At 40.3% G+C, this 17856-nt stretch overlaps 1 protein-coding gene across 1 annotated transcript in view; it reads left to right on the top strand.

The window, feature by feature from the left end:
• The window catches only part of cblb (Cbl proto-oncogene B, E3 ubiquitin protein ligase), a 192661-nt gene that overhangs the window by 52571 nt on the left and 122234 nt on the right, over positions 1–17856 (top strand). Inside the window, exon 4 of the mRNA XM_070434684.1 lies at positions 7187–7333. Within this exon, the coding sequence (XP_070290785.1) occupies positions 7187–7333 (147 nt within the window). The remainder of the gene's footprint in view (positions 1–7186; positions 7334–17856) is intronic.

Below are 17856 nucleotides of genomic sequence, written 5' to 3' on the forward strand. Positions count from 1 at the left end.
CCCATCGTTTCCAAATTTGCATTCCTCAAAGATAAATAAAGGTTAAAAGCCTGGGCAAAAGACTCGCTGGAACGAAAATAGGGATGAATGACAGTTCCCGAAGGAAATTGCAGAATGTCGCAGAGTTCTATGTTATAATAGATTCAAATGAAACGTGTAGCTCTTATAGTCGATAAACTGATGAGAATAATATACAAGGAATATACAAGGCACTGCCACCCAGGTAGTGGCAGTGCTGGCAACACTAGCTGCAGTAACCCATGGCTAGGACTTCACATTGGTTAATCAAATCTCCCAATTTTTGCTAAATTTTGCATGCCTCTCAAACAGCTGCAACTGTATATGCATTCGCACATCCAGTCCCTTCTTGAGTTGGGCTCGGAGATGGAACCGTTGAAACAGCTGAGCTTGTGGTTGTTTGTGGGGGGAAACGGTTGAGTGTGTTGTGTGTATTCCACATCTGTTGCTATGGGGTAATGACGTTAGGGAAACTATAGGATGAATCACAATAACGGTTTGCTAAAAATAATAATTGCTTGCCAAAAATGTTATTTTTGTATTGGCAATCCTAGTTACAGGTAACAACATCACCTGCCATACATTATTACGCATATTATTCGTTAATTGTGGAAATTAAGATACGCAATATTTTTTTATAATATATATTTCTTAATAACTATATATAATACAAATCGAGGTGAGGGAGATGGAAATGCTTTTGGCGGTTGATCTGCTTCTGTTCTGTGGTGGCCCTGTGTTTCTTTTCAAAGATGGGTCCGCGTCTCTCGGGGGCCCTGGGATCCGGGGGACGGGGGTGGTCTGCTGGTCACTGGGATGACAACAAACTTGGGATGGGGGGGGGGGTTTAGCAGTTGGAATAGTGGAGAACATTTGGAGGTTACTTAGTAGCAATGCAAATATCATGGTACAGTTATATGGACACTCAATCACTATGGTACTTTTTAATGGTAAGTTTACAAACATATATTATGATAAATAGATTAGAAACTTGAATCTCATTATGGTAAATAGTGAAAGTTTAGCCAGTTATAATTGTAATGGCTTAGCAGATAAGAAAAGATGACTAGTATTTACCTGGATTAAAAGAGAAGGAATCTGATATCTATTGTTTACAGGAAACCCATTCAACAGTGTGGGAAAAGGACTGGGGGGGGTGAAATATACTTCTACCATGGGCAAAGAAACTCAAAAGGGGTGATGATATTCATTAACAGTAATTCTGATCCGAGTGTGCAAATTGTCAATCAGATCTGCAAGGCAGATGGATGATTTTTAATTATTTATTGGACCATAAACAGATTTGGCTCATTAACCTATACGGTCCAAATGATGATGATCCACGCTTTTTTGAAAATATATATAATAATTTATCAACCCTACAAGCAATACAATACTCTATTATTATGGTGGGGGATTATAAATCCAGTTTTAAATACCCCAATTGAACATAGAGAAAATCACATTGCAAACTATCACCTTCATGTACTTCAGAAAATCACAAATGTCATGGATATAATAGAACTAGTAGCTATATGGAGGCTTAAATATACTGACCTAGTTAGATATACATAGCAGAGGCTCAATCAAGCTAGTCATCTTGACTACTTTCTTTTGTCATTCTCGCTGGCACCAAATGTTTAAAAAGTGTTGATGGGGACAAAATGAGGTCGCATCATCAAATAATTGGCATATACATTACTCTTACAGAATTTCCACGCGGGCGAGGAGATTAGAAATGTAATCAAAGCCTATTAGATGATAACTTGTTTAAAAGTAGGACAGGATAATTCATAATAATTCATTTTRCCGACAACATAGGACCAGCAGATCCCCTTATTGTATGAGACACTTTTAAAATTGCCTTTAGAGGTCATGCCATTCAGTACTCATCTCTAAAACAAAAGCAATTTAGGTCAAAAGAGACCATATTAATTAAGGAAATTGACTAACTGAACAGATAGATAGTTATAAAAACTGTACCATAGAGGCACAAAATAAGTTAGAGGAAAATCAAAAAGAAATGGAGAAACGTATTCAAGAAAGATCAAGTGTAATATCTTATAAAAATAAAGCGAACTGAATGGAATATGGGGAAAAATGCACCAATTTTATTTAAAGTTTTCTTGTTTTTCAATCAACAAATAAAAGACATTCCACATTCACAGATTATGGCAGACATAAATAATAGAATAAAATATAAAACAAAACAAACAACAAATTTGCAGCAGCACTACCTGTGATCATGTTAGCTTTTTCCAGCTTTAGCTGAGACAACGAGCAAAGAATTCGCTTTTACAGCACCTTACACAACATGTATATACAGTTGAAGTCAGAAGTTTACATACACCTTAGCCAAATATATTTAAACTCAGTTTTCCACAATTCCTGACATTTAATCYTAGTAAAAATTCCCTGTTTTAGGTCAGTTAGGATCACCACTTTATTTTAAGAATGTTAAATGTCATAATATTAGAGATAATGATTTATTTCAGCTTTTATTTCTTTCATCACATTCCCAGTGGGTCAGAAGTTTACACTCAATTAGTATTTGGTAGTATTGCCTTTAAATTGTTTAACTTGGGTCAAACGTTTCAGGTAGCCTACCACAAGCTTCCCACAATAAGTTGGGTGAATTTTGGCCGCATTCCTCATTTGGAAGGTCACAGAGCTGGTGTAACTGAGTCAGGTTTGTAGGCCTCCTTGCTCGCCACACACTTTTTCAGTTCTGCCCTCAAATTTTCTCTGGGATTGAGGTCAGGGCTTTGTGATGGCCACTCCAATACGTTGACTTGGTTATCCTTAAGCCATTTTGCCACAACTTTGGAAGTATGCTGATGTCTTGAGATGTTGCTTCAATATATCCATACTTTTCCTCCTCATGATGCCATCTATTTTGTGAAGTGCACCAGTCCCTCCTGCAGCAAAGCACCCCACAACATGTGCTTCCTTGCTAAGCGGCCTTTCAGGTTATGTCGATATTAGGACTCGTTTACTGTGGATATAGATACTTTGTACCTGTTTCCTCCAGCATCTTCACAAGGTCCTTTGCTGTTGTTCTGGGATTGATTTGCACATTTTGCACCAAAATAAGTTAATCTCTAGGACACAGGAAACTCGTCTCCTTCCTGAGCGGTATGACGGCTGCGTGGTTCCATGGTGTTTATACTTGCGTACTATTGTTTGTACAGATGAACGTGGTACCTTCACGCGTTAGGAAATTGCTTCCAAGGATGAACCAGACTTGTGGAGGTCTACAATTTTTTMGTGGAGGTCTTGTCTGATTTCTTTAGATTTTCCCATGATTTCAAGCAAAGAGGCACTGAGTTTGAAGGTAGGCCTTGAAATACATGCACAGGTACAACTCCAATTGATTCAAATTATGTCATTTAGCCTACCAGATTCTTCTAAAGCCATGACATCATTTTCTGTAATTGTCCAAGCTGTTTAAAGGCACAGTCAARTTAGTGTATGTAAACTTCTGACCCACTGAAATTGTGATACAGTGAATTATAAGTGAAATAATCTGTCTGTAAAAAATAATCTGTCTGAAAAATTACTTCCATTCACAAAGTAGATGTCCTAACCGACTTGCCAAAGCTATAGTTTGTTAACAAGAATTTTGTGGAGTGGTTGAAAAATGAGTTTTAATGACTCCAACCTAAGTGTATGTAAACTTCTGACTTCAACTGTAAAATCTTGCTACAAAGGAATGGAAAATACATGTCTGTTTGGGGAAAAAATCACCCTGATTAACCGATTTGCTAATGGTCTTGCCTACACCTAGTGACCTGTTTTGTAATTTATATGAGCAAGAAATATTCCATTTTATTTGGAACGGCGAGCCAGACAAAATGAAATGGGCCTATTTATATAATGAATATGCATTCGAAGGGCAGAAATTATTCAATATTAAACCATTAGACCTCTCACTAAAGGTGTCAGTCATACAGAAGTTATACTTAAACCGAACTGGTTCTCTATTAGATTAGTAAGAATCTCTCACCCCATGTTCAAGAATGAACTTTTTCTCTTCATTCAGATTACAACCTCTCATTTTTGGTTATTTTCAAATGAAACAGTCTCCAAAATATCGCAATTTTTAAAACAAGCCATAGGACGTTTGTCGCAATTTCAGTTTAATCCACCAGAAAAGACATAACAAATAATGCAACAAATATTGTGGTTAAACTCAAATATAGTAATTGATAAATTAAAGACCAAAACTGACAAAAATTAAAGACCAAAACAAAATAAAATTGTGATAAATAAAAAAGTATACCAGTTTCATTTAAGGACCAAAAAAATTACAGCTGTGCCATATTGATAGCACAATAGTTGGGAAGAGATTTTCATTGTACCGATTCCATGGCACATGGTTTATGAACTGATACGCAAAACGACGCCGGATTCAAAAATATAATGTTATATATATGGGGGTTACAACCATCCCAGCTCGGCAGATTGTGCTGCGACGAGACAGAATCATTAAATCATTTGTTTTGGTACTGTCCAGAGGTAGCTTGTTTTTGGTCGCAGGTCCAGGAATGGCTGAAGAATTGCAACATTTACCTGGAGCTAACTCTGCAGATKGCACTACTGGGTGATTTGAAAAGTCATAGTCAATCGAGAGCCATGCGTCCTCCGAAACACGCCCCTGCCAAACCGCACTGCTTCTTGACACACTGCTCGCTTAACCCGGAAGCCAGCTGCACCAATGTGTCGGAAGAAACACTGTACAACTGGCGACCGAAGTCAAGACTGAAGTGGCGGGCCTTTTTCCCATTCAGGAGCACGTTTTCCCATTCAGCAGCATGTTGTTGGACGTGGCCCACAAGAGCACTGCGGGTAGGGTAGCAACCTTCTATGACACTGTAATGATCTGTGTGTTTTCCCACTTTGTGGATCTTCTACTCTCACTTGAGCCATGTAAGTACCTCATCTGAAGTCCTAGACTGGACTAGGAGACGTGTTGTTTTTCAGTTTCAAATTGGCTCCAGGCCTGCTGTGGCAAATGCAGATGCTGTTAGACACTGACATCCATTCCGGTGCGCGGCTCTGCATATTTATCCTGCTGTTCCGACACGCCCTTTAGGACACGGATAAGATTGCAAACATTAGCTGCACCTAYCTTACAAAGTGTTATGGAGAGTGTTAGTGCCCGAGTTTATGTCATGGTTTGCCAATGCTGATTGTTAGTGATAGTTGACTTCAAAATGTAACTATGTTTTCAGAACAAAAAACTATGAGTCCAGGTCCTATGCCATTGGTTGTATGGTTCCATGGCTCAAATATTGTGTAGTTCAATGTCTCAACTCCGATGATTGGTAAAGGTAATTTCCACATTTTATTCTGGTGCTGTACGTGTCCTGGAGGGCAGGTTGTTTTCCCCTGGTGATGCGTTGTGCAAACCGCACCACCCTCTGGAGATCCTTGCGGTTGAGGGTGGTGCAGTTGCCGTACCGGGCGGTGATGCAGCCGGACATGATGCTCTCAATTGTGCATCTGAAAAAGTTTGTCAGGGTTTTAGGTGACAAGCCAAATTTCTTCAGCCTCCACCTTCTCCACTACTGTCCCGTCGATGTGGATAGAGTCCTTTGTTTTGTTGATGTTGAGTGAGAGGTTGTTTTCCTGACACCACACTCCGAGTGCCCTCACCTCCTCCCTGTAGGCTGTCTCGTCGTTGTTGGTAATCAAGCCCACTACTGTTGTGTTGTCTGCAAACTTGAGGATTGAGTTGGAGGTGAACAGGGAGTACAGGAGTGGGCTGAGCACGCACCCTTGTGGGGCCCCTGGGGCCCCAGTGTTGAGGATCAGTGAAGTGGAGATCTACCTTCACCACCTGGGGGCAGCCCGTCAGAAAGTCAAGGACCCAATTGCACAATTGCCTCCAAGCTTAATGATGAGCTTGGAGGGTACTATGGTTGAATGCTGAGCTATAGTCAATGAACAGAATTCTTACGTAGGTATTCCTCTTGTCCAGATGGGATAGGGCAGTGTGCAGTGTGATGGCAATTGCATCATCTGTGGACCTGTTGGGGCGGTATACTGCCCAAACTGAAGTTGGTCTAGGGTGGCAGGTAAGGTGGAGGTGATATGATCCTTGACTAGTCTCTCAAAGCACTTCATGATGACAGAAGTGAGTGCTACCGGGCGATAGTCTTTTTTTCTTCTTTTTTTAAAAACATTTATATTTAACTAGGCAAGTCAGTTAAGAACAAATTCTTATTTTCAATGACGGCCTAGGAACAGAACGACAGATTTGTACCTTGTAAGCTCGGGGATTTGAACTTGCAACCTTTCGGTTACTAGTCCAACGCTCTAACCACTGCTACCCTGCCTTCTTTGCCTTCTTTGGTACAGGAACAATGGTGGCCATCTTGAAGCATGTATGGGCAGCAGACTGGGATAGGGAGTGATTGTATATGTTCYTAAACACACCAGCCAGCTGGTCTGCGCATGCTCTGAGAACGCGGCTAGGGATGCCGTCTGGGCCGGCAGTCTTGCGAGGGTTAACATGTTTAAATGTCTTACTCACACTACACTTGGTAGTGGGCTGCGTCGGTGGCACTGTATTGTCCTCAAAGAGGGCAAAGAAGGTGTTTAGTTTGTCTGGAAGCAAGARGTCGGTGTTCGTGACATTGCTGGTTTTCCTTTTGTAGCCCGTGAATGTCTGTAGACCCTGCCACATACGTCTTATGTCTGAGCCATTGAATTGTGACTCCACTTTGTCCCTGTACCGACATTTCACTTGTTTGATTGCCTTGCTGAGGGAATAACTACACTGTTTATATTCGGCCATATTCCCAGTTATCTTTCCATGGAATACATTATGTGTTACAGTCCTGTTTCAGCTAGTATTTTCTGAGATATTGTATAGAAACAATGGGTACTTTCTGGTATTTACTTTCTGTATTAAGAATTCATTGCAATGAGTTACTACATAGTAATAGGCTAGCACAGCATTGATTATTTGGTAATTTACCATGTAAGTTTGACCTACAAATATTTTTGGTGTGGCCACCAGCTGCATTAATTACTGCAGTGCATCTCCTCCTCATGGACTGCACCAGATTTGACAGATTTGACCTTTTTCAAGTCTCAGACAAGGTTAATCATGTTAATATTTTAAAGGGTTACTCATCTCTCCTTCTCTCTCTACTGACAGGCGTAACCTGACCAAGCTCTCACTCATCTTCAGCCACATCCTGGCAGAGATCAAGGCCATCTTTCCCGGGGGTCAGTTCCAGGGAAACACGTTCCGCATCACCAAAGCAGACGCCGGCGAATTCTGGAGGAGATTTTTTGGAGAAAAGTATGTTTCATCCTTATATTATTTTGTGGTGGTGTGCAAGTTATCAGTTCAATTACATAAATAAAACATCAAAATCTCATCCACCATCAATGTGGTACACCAATGGCAACAGTTTTGTGACTGAAATCTTACCATTGGTTGTACCATTGGATTGGTTGTTTACACTAAAGGGTAAAAAAAATATGCTTTGAGCAAAATAGTGTTATTTAGACAACTTCAAACTTCAAGGAGTAGGGCATTCAAAGATTTGGTCTGATGGGAATCCGTGATGTCATCGGCCTCCCCCCTTGCTTGAGGAGCAATATAGAACTAAAGAGGAAAGGCCCATTCCCCCACTTGTGCTGTGTCATGACATACCTGGACTACCTATTGAGATGTGCCTTTTGTGAAGTAAATGAGGTGAAAAGGAGACTGGGTCCAGCGGTTCAGGAGAAGAATATGCGTTAAGTAGTCAATATCATAATTTTTTTTGTCAAAATTACATCAAAAGCATATTGCATGATCTGGTTGATTTTGAGTTCTGATATTTGCCAAGCGTGGTAAGGAGTACAGAAGTACCTCATCCTTGGGCGTTGTGTCCAATTTTTGCTGATGGTGGCGCAGTGGGCCAACAGCTTGAACCCCAACATTGCTGTTTGCAACTATATTTATTCGATTATTATTATTTATTCATTTTCGTCAAAAACAACTTTATATCGAAGAGGAGTGCCTTTGATTTGACGGCCTGCACATGCGCAGTTTGGCTCGAGAGGACAGTTAGATCCAATGACGTGTTTRTGCGCATGAGCTTAGCTAGCTAATGTCGCAATGACATCGCCTACAAGCGTGAARGGGGATTTCTATTGGAGAAGCAGTTTCTGCATATCTTGTACTTGTACTGTCTTTGGTATGACATTTTTGTCTACTTCTCTGCTATTCAGATCTGGAATCAGGACAAAATGATCTGCTACCAATCAAAGTTACAGCTGTTTGTTGGAGTTTAGAGTGACGAAAAGTAGGTAGCTAACGCCAACTAACATTTCTCTCATGTCTCGTCATTGAGCAGTCGAAACGGAGCTGTTGCTATGGATACCAATGCATTTGAGTGGGCAAGAAAGGGCCATAAAATATATTTTTTAAATCACAAGTTCTGCACTTGTTGAATGCGATCGACTGGTCGATCTCCAAGGCATTCCTAGTCGATCACCAAACATTTCAGTAAAAAAAACAACGATAAAGCCTTGCTTTCCTAGTTTTTTGTTTCACGCTGTTGGAGGTAGGTGCACTTGATTCAGCAGCCCTATAGGCCTACCCCTGGCCAATTAGATAGCTAAGATATGCACCGTTTCCTCGAACCATAGACTTTAAAAATAAGCCTTGAATGCATAGCAAAGTTGATACTGTGAGATTTCAAAACTTTTCAAATTATGCCTAGAGAGAGAGACTCAACGAATACAGCAGAGTTGCTATTTTTATGAGTAAGTTCATGTTTAAGTTATTCAGCACTGTCAATACTTTGTTCAACACTTTTATAAGCCATAAAATGTGCATTCTCCCTACTTCCAGTCACTCTACAACCAGCATTGCAGCTGCAATGTAAACTCAGCAAAAAAAGAAATGTCCTCTCACTGTCAACTGTGTTTATTTTCAGCAAACTTAACATGTGTAAATATTTGTATGAACATAACAAGATTCAACAACTGAGACAAACTGAACAAGTTCCACAGACATGTGACTAACATAAATGGAATAATGTGTCCCTGAACAAAGGGATCAAAAGTAACAGTCTGTATCTGGTGTGGCCACCAGCTGCATTAATTACTGCAGTGCATCTCCTCCTCATGGACTGCACCAGATTTGCCTGTTCTTGCTGTGAGATGTTACCCCACTCTTCCACCAAGGCACCTGCAAATTCCCGGACATTTCTGGGGTTTATGGCCCTAGCCCTCACCCTCCGATCCAACAGGTCCCAGACGTGCTCAATGGGATTGAGATCCGCGCTCTTCGCTGGCCATGGCAGAACACTGACATTCCTGTCTTGCAGGAAATCACGCACAGAACGAGCAGTATGGCTGGTGGCATTGTCATGCTGGAGGGTCATGTCAGGATGAGCCTGCAGGAAGGGTATCACATGAGGGAGGTGGATGTCTTCCCTGTAATGCACAGCGTTGAGATTGCCTGCAATGACAAGTTCAGTCCGGTGATGCTGTGACACACCGCCCCAGACCATGACGGACCCTCCACCTCTCCTGAGTACAGGCCTCGATGTAACGCTCATTCCTTCGACGATAAACGCGAATCCGACCATCACCCCTGGTGAGACAAAACTGCAAGTTGTCAGTGAAGAGCACTTTTTGCCATTCCTGTCTGGTCCAGCGATGGTGGGTTTTTGCCCATAGGCGACGTTGTTGCCAGTGATGTCTGGTGAGGACCAGCCTTACAACAGGCCTGCAAGCCCTCAGTTCAGCCTCTCTCAGCCTATTGCGGACAGTCAGAGCACTGATGGAGGGATTGTGCGTTCCTGGTGTAACTCAGGCAGTTGTTGTTGCCATCCTGTACCTGTCCCGCAGGTGTGATGTTCGGATGAACCGACCCTGTGCAGGTGTTACACGTGGTCTGCCACTGCGAGGATGATCAGCTGTCCGTCCTGTCTTCCTGTAGCACTGTCTTAGGCATCTCACAGTACGAACATTGCAATTTATTGCCCTGGCCACATCTGCAGTCCTCATGCCTCCTTGCAGCACGTTCACGCAGATGAGCAGGGACCCTGGGCATCTTTCTTTTGGTGTTTTTCAGAGTCAGTAGAAAGGCCTCTTTAGTGTCCTAAGTTTTCATAACTGTGACCTTAATTGCCTACCATCTGTAAGCTGTTAGTGTCTTAACGACCGTTCTACAGGTGCATGTTCAATAATTGTTCATGGTTCATTGAACAAGCATAGGAAACAGTGTTTAAACCCTTAACAATGAAGATCTGTGAAGTTATTTGGATTTTACGAATTATCTTTGACAGACAGGGTCCTGAAAAAGGGCAGTTTATTTTCTTGCTGAGTTTATATGGCAACGTGTTCCGATAAGCTGGCGTTGTTATTATTAGTGGCTTGTGTTTTTATTAATATTGAGGCAGAGATAATCAAATCAAATCAAAGTTAATTTGTCACGTGCGCCGAATACAACCTTAGAATGAAGTGCTTACTTACTAATGTGATTTTCTGGATTTTTTTTTCTCATTTTGTCTGTCATATTTGAAGTGTACCTATGATGAAAATTACAGTCCTCTCTCATCTTTTTAAGTGGGAGAACTTGCACAATTGGTGGCTGACTAAATACTTTTTTGCCCCACTGTATATTTTGACTCAGAAAGTGATCTTATACCATAGCGCAGCGCACAATTGGCCCAGCGTCGTCCGGGTTAGGGGAGGGTTTGGCCGGGCGGGGGGCTTTACAAGTAGGCCGTCATTGTAAATAAGAATTTGTTCTGAACTGACTTGCCTAGTTAAAAAAAAAGGTTGAATTAAATCAATTTAAAATATCCTCTATTTTCACTATTTAAGCTAGCAACTCCAAACCAATGTTAAGATGTTTAGACTGACCTTACTTAGATTGTTTGTCAAAATATTTGMAATACTATATATACTTTTTGAACTATAATCATTTAAAATGTGTATAAATGTCTTAGAATATTTATTCTTGAACCGTTCAAGCTACAGGCACCAAACCGACTTTTACAAGTTCAGGCTATCCTGACAAAAATGGTTTTTAAACTTGTATCAATTATAACTATATACAAGATAACCCACCAACAGTAACTCCACTGCTATCCAATCAGTGATGCCAACTTAGCAATTTTGTTGCTAGATTTAGCAACTTTTCAGACTACCCMGGCAACTTTTTTTTCAAACAGCACCTAGCAACAAATAGCTACTTAGCTACTTTWAAAAAATGTATTTGGAACTTTTAGCAACTTTTGAAAAGTGACTCAACCGCTAAAATGCACGCAATTTCCCTCTAAATGACACAAAAACGATGTACTCTGTCACACACTCAGTCACAACACACGTGCCTGGCTGCAAAAGTGCATTGTCAGTGACGTCAGCAGCAGGCGCTCAGCTCGTGCACAGGCAGCAGCAGGCCAGCAGCAATTTCAGCAGATTGCAAATCATTGTTGGCTGACTGCAGCAGCAGTAGTATGCATTCGACGAGACAAACCCAATGAATATAGTTGCTCACGAATGTTTGATCTTGAACAGAACTTACAACATCAATCAACATGTCTCAATCAAAATTGTACAGCCAGAAGTACAGAAAAGAGTGGGAGTCTGTACCCGAACAAACGTCAAATCATATTTTTTGCCGAGCTAGCCAGTCAATTTGAGTAACTTTATTGTGTGTTCGACGTAATGACGCAGTTCTACGTTATCACGCAATGACATCACAACGTCATTTAGCAACTTTTAGCAACAAATCAACCTGCCTCTAGCAACTTCTCCTAAAACTAGTTGGCAACACTATCCAATGCTACAAAAATACTTTCAAAGAGCTGAACAAGTCACAAAAATGTTCTTAATGGAAAATCACCATCTTTTTATTATTCTATTTCTTCAGCCCGCTCTAGAGCGTAAAAATATTTAAGCTATTAACACGAAACTAACTTCCAAATGTCCAGACTGACCCAACTTAGATTCCTTGAGAAAATATTTTTTGATATAATTTATACTTTTRGAACTACAACAATATTTAAATTAGCTCCCCATGCATTTCAGTAGCAAAAAAAGGCCCCTAGGCTTGAATGGTTAAAAAATGTAATAATCTAGACCCATCTCCTCTTTCACCAAACAAACGTTGAGATGTTCAAACTGACCCAATTTAAGATTGCTTGCATTCAGAATTTCGATAACATTTATTTGTTTTTAAGTATAAGCATTTTAAATGTTCATAAAAGCTCCATTGGTTTGAATGGAAAGTTTTTCAATTTGCTACTGCTCTACACCGTTCAAGCTATTAACACCAAATCAACATTGACATGTTCAGTTTGACCAACTTAGAGTGCTTTTAAACAGATTTATGATACTATTTATACTTTTTAAACAATTACCATTTAACATTTGCATAAATTTACATGGGTTAAACTTAATTTTATACATTAGTATAAATTAGTGTAAAATTACCCACCAATAGTAACTATTGAATCGTTCAAGCTTGAGACACCAAGCCAACTTTAACCTGTTCAGGCTATCCTCACTTCAAATTCTTCAAAACCTTTATAAAATATGAACAGTGGTAATTATCATAAATTAGTGTAAAACTTCCTGGTTTCAATACCAAAAATAAGAACAAAGTGTTAGACATTTTATATGTTACTGCTCTTTAACCATTTCAGCTACAAACATTAAAACAACATAAACAAATTAAAACTTTTCAAACCAWAAATAGTTTAAAACAAGCACACTACATTTTCTTCAGGAAATTCACTTTTCTAGTTTGATTAGCTTTTGCTTAGCCAATTAATCCAGAATGTGTATCAAATGTCTTGGACATGGTCATGTCTTGGACATGGTCAGTAATGATGATGTGTTTGGTGTACTACAAAGAAGTGTCTTGGTTAGTAGTGATGATGTGCTTTAGTGTGCTGGTTCCAAATCAAATCAGAGTTTATTTTTTGCATACACGGATTAGCAGATGTTAAAGCAGGTGCAGTGAAATGCTTTTCTTTCTAGCTCCAGTAGTGCAGTAAATGTCTAACAATACAATACACAAATAATCTCCCCCAAAAAAGAAGAAACGAGATTCAGAAATATCCGAACGAGCAAAATCAGATTCCAGGATATAAATATGTGGTGTGTATAGACAGTGTGGACAATATATATGTTGGAAAAAGATATGTACAGTAGTTATATAGGATGAGCTATGTCGAGAATATAGAATTTACACATGAAGTGAGTAATCAATTAGTTACATTTTTCAGAGATCAAATTACATTTTAACAGAACAATCTAGCATTGTTTATGGTGCGGAAGCCGGCTAATAATGACTGATTAACAGTCTGATCGCCTGGAGATAGAAGCTGTTTTTCATTCTCTCTTTCCCAGCTTTGATGCTTAGTACACGAGGGGGTGCCAAAAACGTATAAGAAGCCGACTGGGCGTCTATTAACGAGAATGCTAAAAAAAGTAACACAAGTAATAGCGAATTTCCATGGAGGCGGCTAGCTAAATATGCTAACAAGTGCAAACGAAAAACGAAAAAATGCAAGGAAATCAAAAGATGGCAGCTGTACAGATAACTCGTCCAAAGGGCTTTGACTTCTCAAACATAGTAGAAAGCCAACACAATATGATGCCCCGTCATTAATTCAGCCACTTACTTAGATAACAAGTTAAACTTAGTGTTAGTGCAGAATTCTTTGTTTTTCATGCAGGAAAAAAAGATAAAACACATAAATATCTTGCTGCGTTTTGTAAACGCAGATCTAAAATGCTTCTTATTGTAATTTCTGCTCGGCATCAGACAAATTCTGTGCTTCGGTTGCACTTCTCTACTCAGACAGCAATCTGATATTAAAATGAAATATCAAATGATTGTTTTAACCATGTTATGAGGCTATACATTGTTTGTGTACATTTGCAATGTTTACATGTACAATGTTTACAAACATTGGAGAAAAAACAAGCTTCTATTTTGGGTTCCGTCTCTCACAGACCTGTTAGTTTTTCTTTAAGAAGCCCTCCTGTTCTCCACTCATTACCTGTATTAACTGCACCTGTTTGAACTCGTTACCTGTATAAAAGACACCTGTCGACACACTCAATCGAACAGACTCCAACCTCTCCACAATGGCCAAGACCAGAGAGCTGTGTAAGGACATCAGGGTTAAAATTGTAGACCTGCACAAGGCTGGGATGGGCTACAGGACAATAGGCAAGCAGCTTGGTGATGAAGGCAACAACTGTTGGCGCAATTATTAGAAAATGGAAGAAGTTCAAGATGACGGTCAATCACCCTCGGTCTGGGGCTCCATGCAAGATCTCACCTCATGGGGCATCAATGATCATGAGGAAGGTGAGGGATCAGCCCAGAACTACACGGCAGGACCTGGTCAATGACCTGAAGAGAGCTGGGACCACAGTTTCAAAGAAAACCATTAGTAACACACTACGCCGTCATGGATTAAAATCCTGCAGCGCACGCAAGGTCCCACTGCTCAAGCCAACGCATGTCCAGGCCCGTCTGAAGTTTGCCAATGACCATCTGGATGATCCAGAGGAGGAATGGGAGAAGGTCATGTGGTCTGATGAGACAAAAATAGAGCTTTTTAGTCTAAACTCCACTGGCCGTGTTTGGAGGAAGAAGAAGGATGAGTACAACCCCAAGAACACCATCCCAACCGTGAAGCATGGAGGTGGAATCATTATTCTTTGGGGATGCTTTTCTGCAAAGGGGACTGGACGACTGCACTGTATTGAGCGGAGGATGGATGGGGCCAGTATCACGAGATCTTGGCCAACAACCTCCTTCCCTCAGTAAGAGCATTGAAGATGGGTCGTGGCTGGGTCTTCCAGCATGACAACAACCCGAAACACACATCCAGGGCAACTAAGGAGTGGCTCGTAGAAGCATCTCAAGGTCCTGGAGTGGCTTAGCCAGTCTCCAGACCTGAACCCAATAGAAAATCTTTGGAGGGAGCTGAAAGTCCGTATTGCCCAGCGACAGCCCTGAAACCTGAAGATCTGGAGAAGGTCTGTATGGAGGAGTGGGCCAAAATCCTGCTGCAGTGTGTGCAAACCTGTCAAGAACTACAGAAACGTATGATCTCTGTAATTGCAAACAAAGGTTTCTGTACAAATATTAAGTTCTGCTTTTCTGATGTATCAAATACTTATGTCATGCAATAAAATGCAAATGAATTACTTAAAAATCATACAATGTGATTTTCTGGATTTTTTAGATTCCGTCTCTCACAGTTGAAGTGTACCTATGATAAAAATCACAGACCTCTACATGCTTTGTAAGTAGGAAAACCTGCAAAATCGGCAGTGTATCAAATACTTGTTTTCCCCACTGTATATATATACGTCCAAAAATGGATGTAGCAAATACAGATTGCCCCTTTAAGTCTATCGAAAGTGTCTTGAGTTTGAGCATGTGTCCATTAGGCCTATTGATAAAAGAAATGTATCACCATGAATTAGATTCAGAAATTAAAGCCCCACTTTTATTCTATAGGTTGGGATCCGCACTATGGAGCTGTTGCAAGAGCTAATTTTTCACTTGATGTCCACTGGTTTCAAAAACAATGATTGATAGGCAGCTTAAACTTCTTGAATTGAACCATCATTTGGTTCAAATACACATTTAGATCTGTGAACAGCCATCCACAACAACCACAATCCATAAGGCGCAAATAGCTAAATGAGAGAGAAGCAGTGTGATTCACATCAATGCGCTATGTAGATATCAATAATAAGTGATATCCGTATCGCCGTAGACTACACCACTGCTGTCATCCTTACCTCRAAGCGTTTATTCAAGTTGGACAACCTTTGGATGCCGACAGCAGTCGCACCATTGGAAGACACAGCTTGGCCTACAAAAGCCTATTCCTGCTCTTTTCCCGCGATCTTTCAAACACATTTGGCGTGTCATCATAGTGGTCTCTGACTTGTGGTCAGACTCGCTCAGGTGGAACAAACTTGAACTTGCGCCTTTTTTCAATGTCATTGAGAAAACAGAAGTGTCAATTTCTGAATTTYAAAGTAATCGTCAAAGTGATCACCTAGTTTTTCAGAAGTATCTGTAATGTGATTACAATATTTTTTGCTGGTAACGTAACGGATTAGAGTTACCGTTTTTTGTAATCCCTTATATGTAACGGGTTACATGTAATCAGTTGTTCCCCAACCCTGCCTATGACGATGCCAAGTTAAAAGTCACTGAGCTCTTTAGTAAGGCAATTATACTACTAACGTTTGTACACACCTACTCATTCCAGGGGTTTTCTTTATTTTTACAATTTTCTACATTGTAGAATAATAGTGAAGACATCAAAACTATGAGATAACACATATGGAATCATGTAGTAACCAAAAAAGTGTTAAACATATCGAAATATATTTTATATTTGAGAATCGTGAAAGTAGCCACCCTTTGCCTTGATGACAGCTTTGCACACTCTTGGCATTCTCTCAACCAGCTTCATGAGGTAGTCATCTGGAATGCATTTCAATTAACAGGTGTGCCTTGTTGAAAGTTAATTTGTGGAATGTCTTTACTTCTTAATGCTTTTGAGTTAATCAGTTGTGTTGTGACAAGGTAGGGGTGGTATACAGAAGATAGCCCTATTTGGTAAAAGATAAAGCCCATATTATGGCAAGAACAGCTCAAATAAGCAAAGAGAAACGACAGTCCATCATTACTTTAAGACATGAAGGTCAGTCAATGCGGAAAATTTCAAGAACTTTGAAAGTTTCTTCAAGTGCAGTCCCTACAATGAAACTGGCTCTAATTAAGAATGCCACAGGACAGGAAGTCCCAGAGTTACCTCAGCTGCAGAGGATAAGTTACCAGCCTCAGATTGTAGCCCAAATAAATGCTTCACAGAGTTCAAGTAACAGACACTTCTTAACATCAACTGTTCAGAGGAGACTGCGTGAATCAGACCTTCATGGTCGAATTGCTGCAAAGAAACCATTACTAAAGGACACCAATAAGAAGAAGAGACTTGCTTGGGCCAAGAAACACGAGCAATGGACATTAGACCAGTGGAAATCTGTCCTTTTGGTCTGATGAGTCCAAATTCTCAATTTTTGGTTCCAACCGCCGTGTCTTTGTGAGACGCAGAGTAGGTGAACGGATGATCTCCGCATTTGTGGTTCCCGTCGTGACGCATGGAGGAGGTGGTGTGATGTTGTGGGGGTYCTTTGCTGGTGACACTGTCAGGAATTTATTCATAATTGAAGGCACACTTAACCAGCATGGCTACCACAGCATTCTGCAGCGATGCACCATCCCATCTGGTTTGCGCTTAGTGGGAATATCATTTGTTTTTCAACAGGACAATGACCCAAAACACACCTCCAGGTTGTGTAAGGACTATTTGACCAAGAAGGAGAGTGATGGAGTGCTGCATCAGATGACCTGGCCTCCACAATAACCTGACCTCAACCCAATTGAGATGTTTTGGGATGAGTTGGACTGCAGAATGAAGGAAAAGCAGCCAACAAGTGCTCAGCATATGTGGGTCCGCCTTTAGTTTTCATGGTGATTGTGGTGCCGAAATTGTAAATGATAGTTTTGGTTGTTTTTATTGTTATTGGGAAAATCTTTATGAATTGTTGTCCTCGGGGCACCATTGAAAATGAGACCCTGGTCTCAATGGGTTCCCCTGAATAAATAAAGGTACAAAAATTTAAATGTGCCTGTGAGCCTGCTGTTCATGTAAATTGAGGTTTACAGTAATATTGACTTGGTTTTAAATGAAACTCTCATGTTTAATGATATAATGGCCTAATTTATGTCTTCTAGGCAGTCTGAAAATAGTCTACATCTAC

This window comes from Salvelinus sp. IW2-2015, linkage group LG23 (assembly GCF_002910315.2).
Source record: "Salvelinus sp. IW2-2015 linkage group LG23, ASM291031v2, whole genome shotgun sequence".
NCBI classification, from domain to species: domain Eukaryota; kingdom Metazoa; phylum Chordata; class Actinopteri; order Salmoniformes; family Salmonidae; genus Salvelinus; species Salvelinus sp. IW2-2015.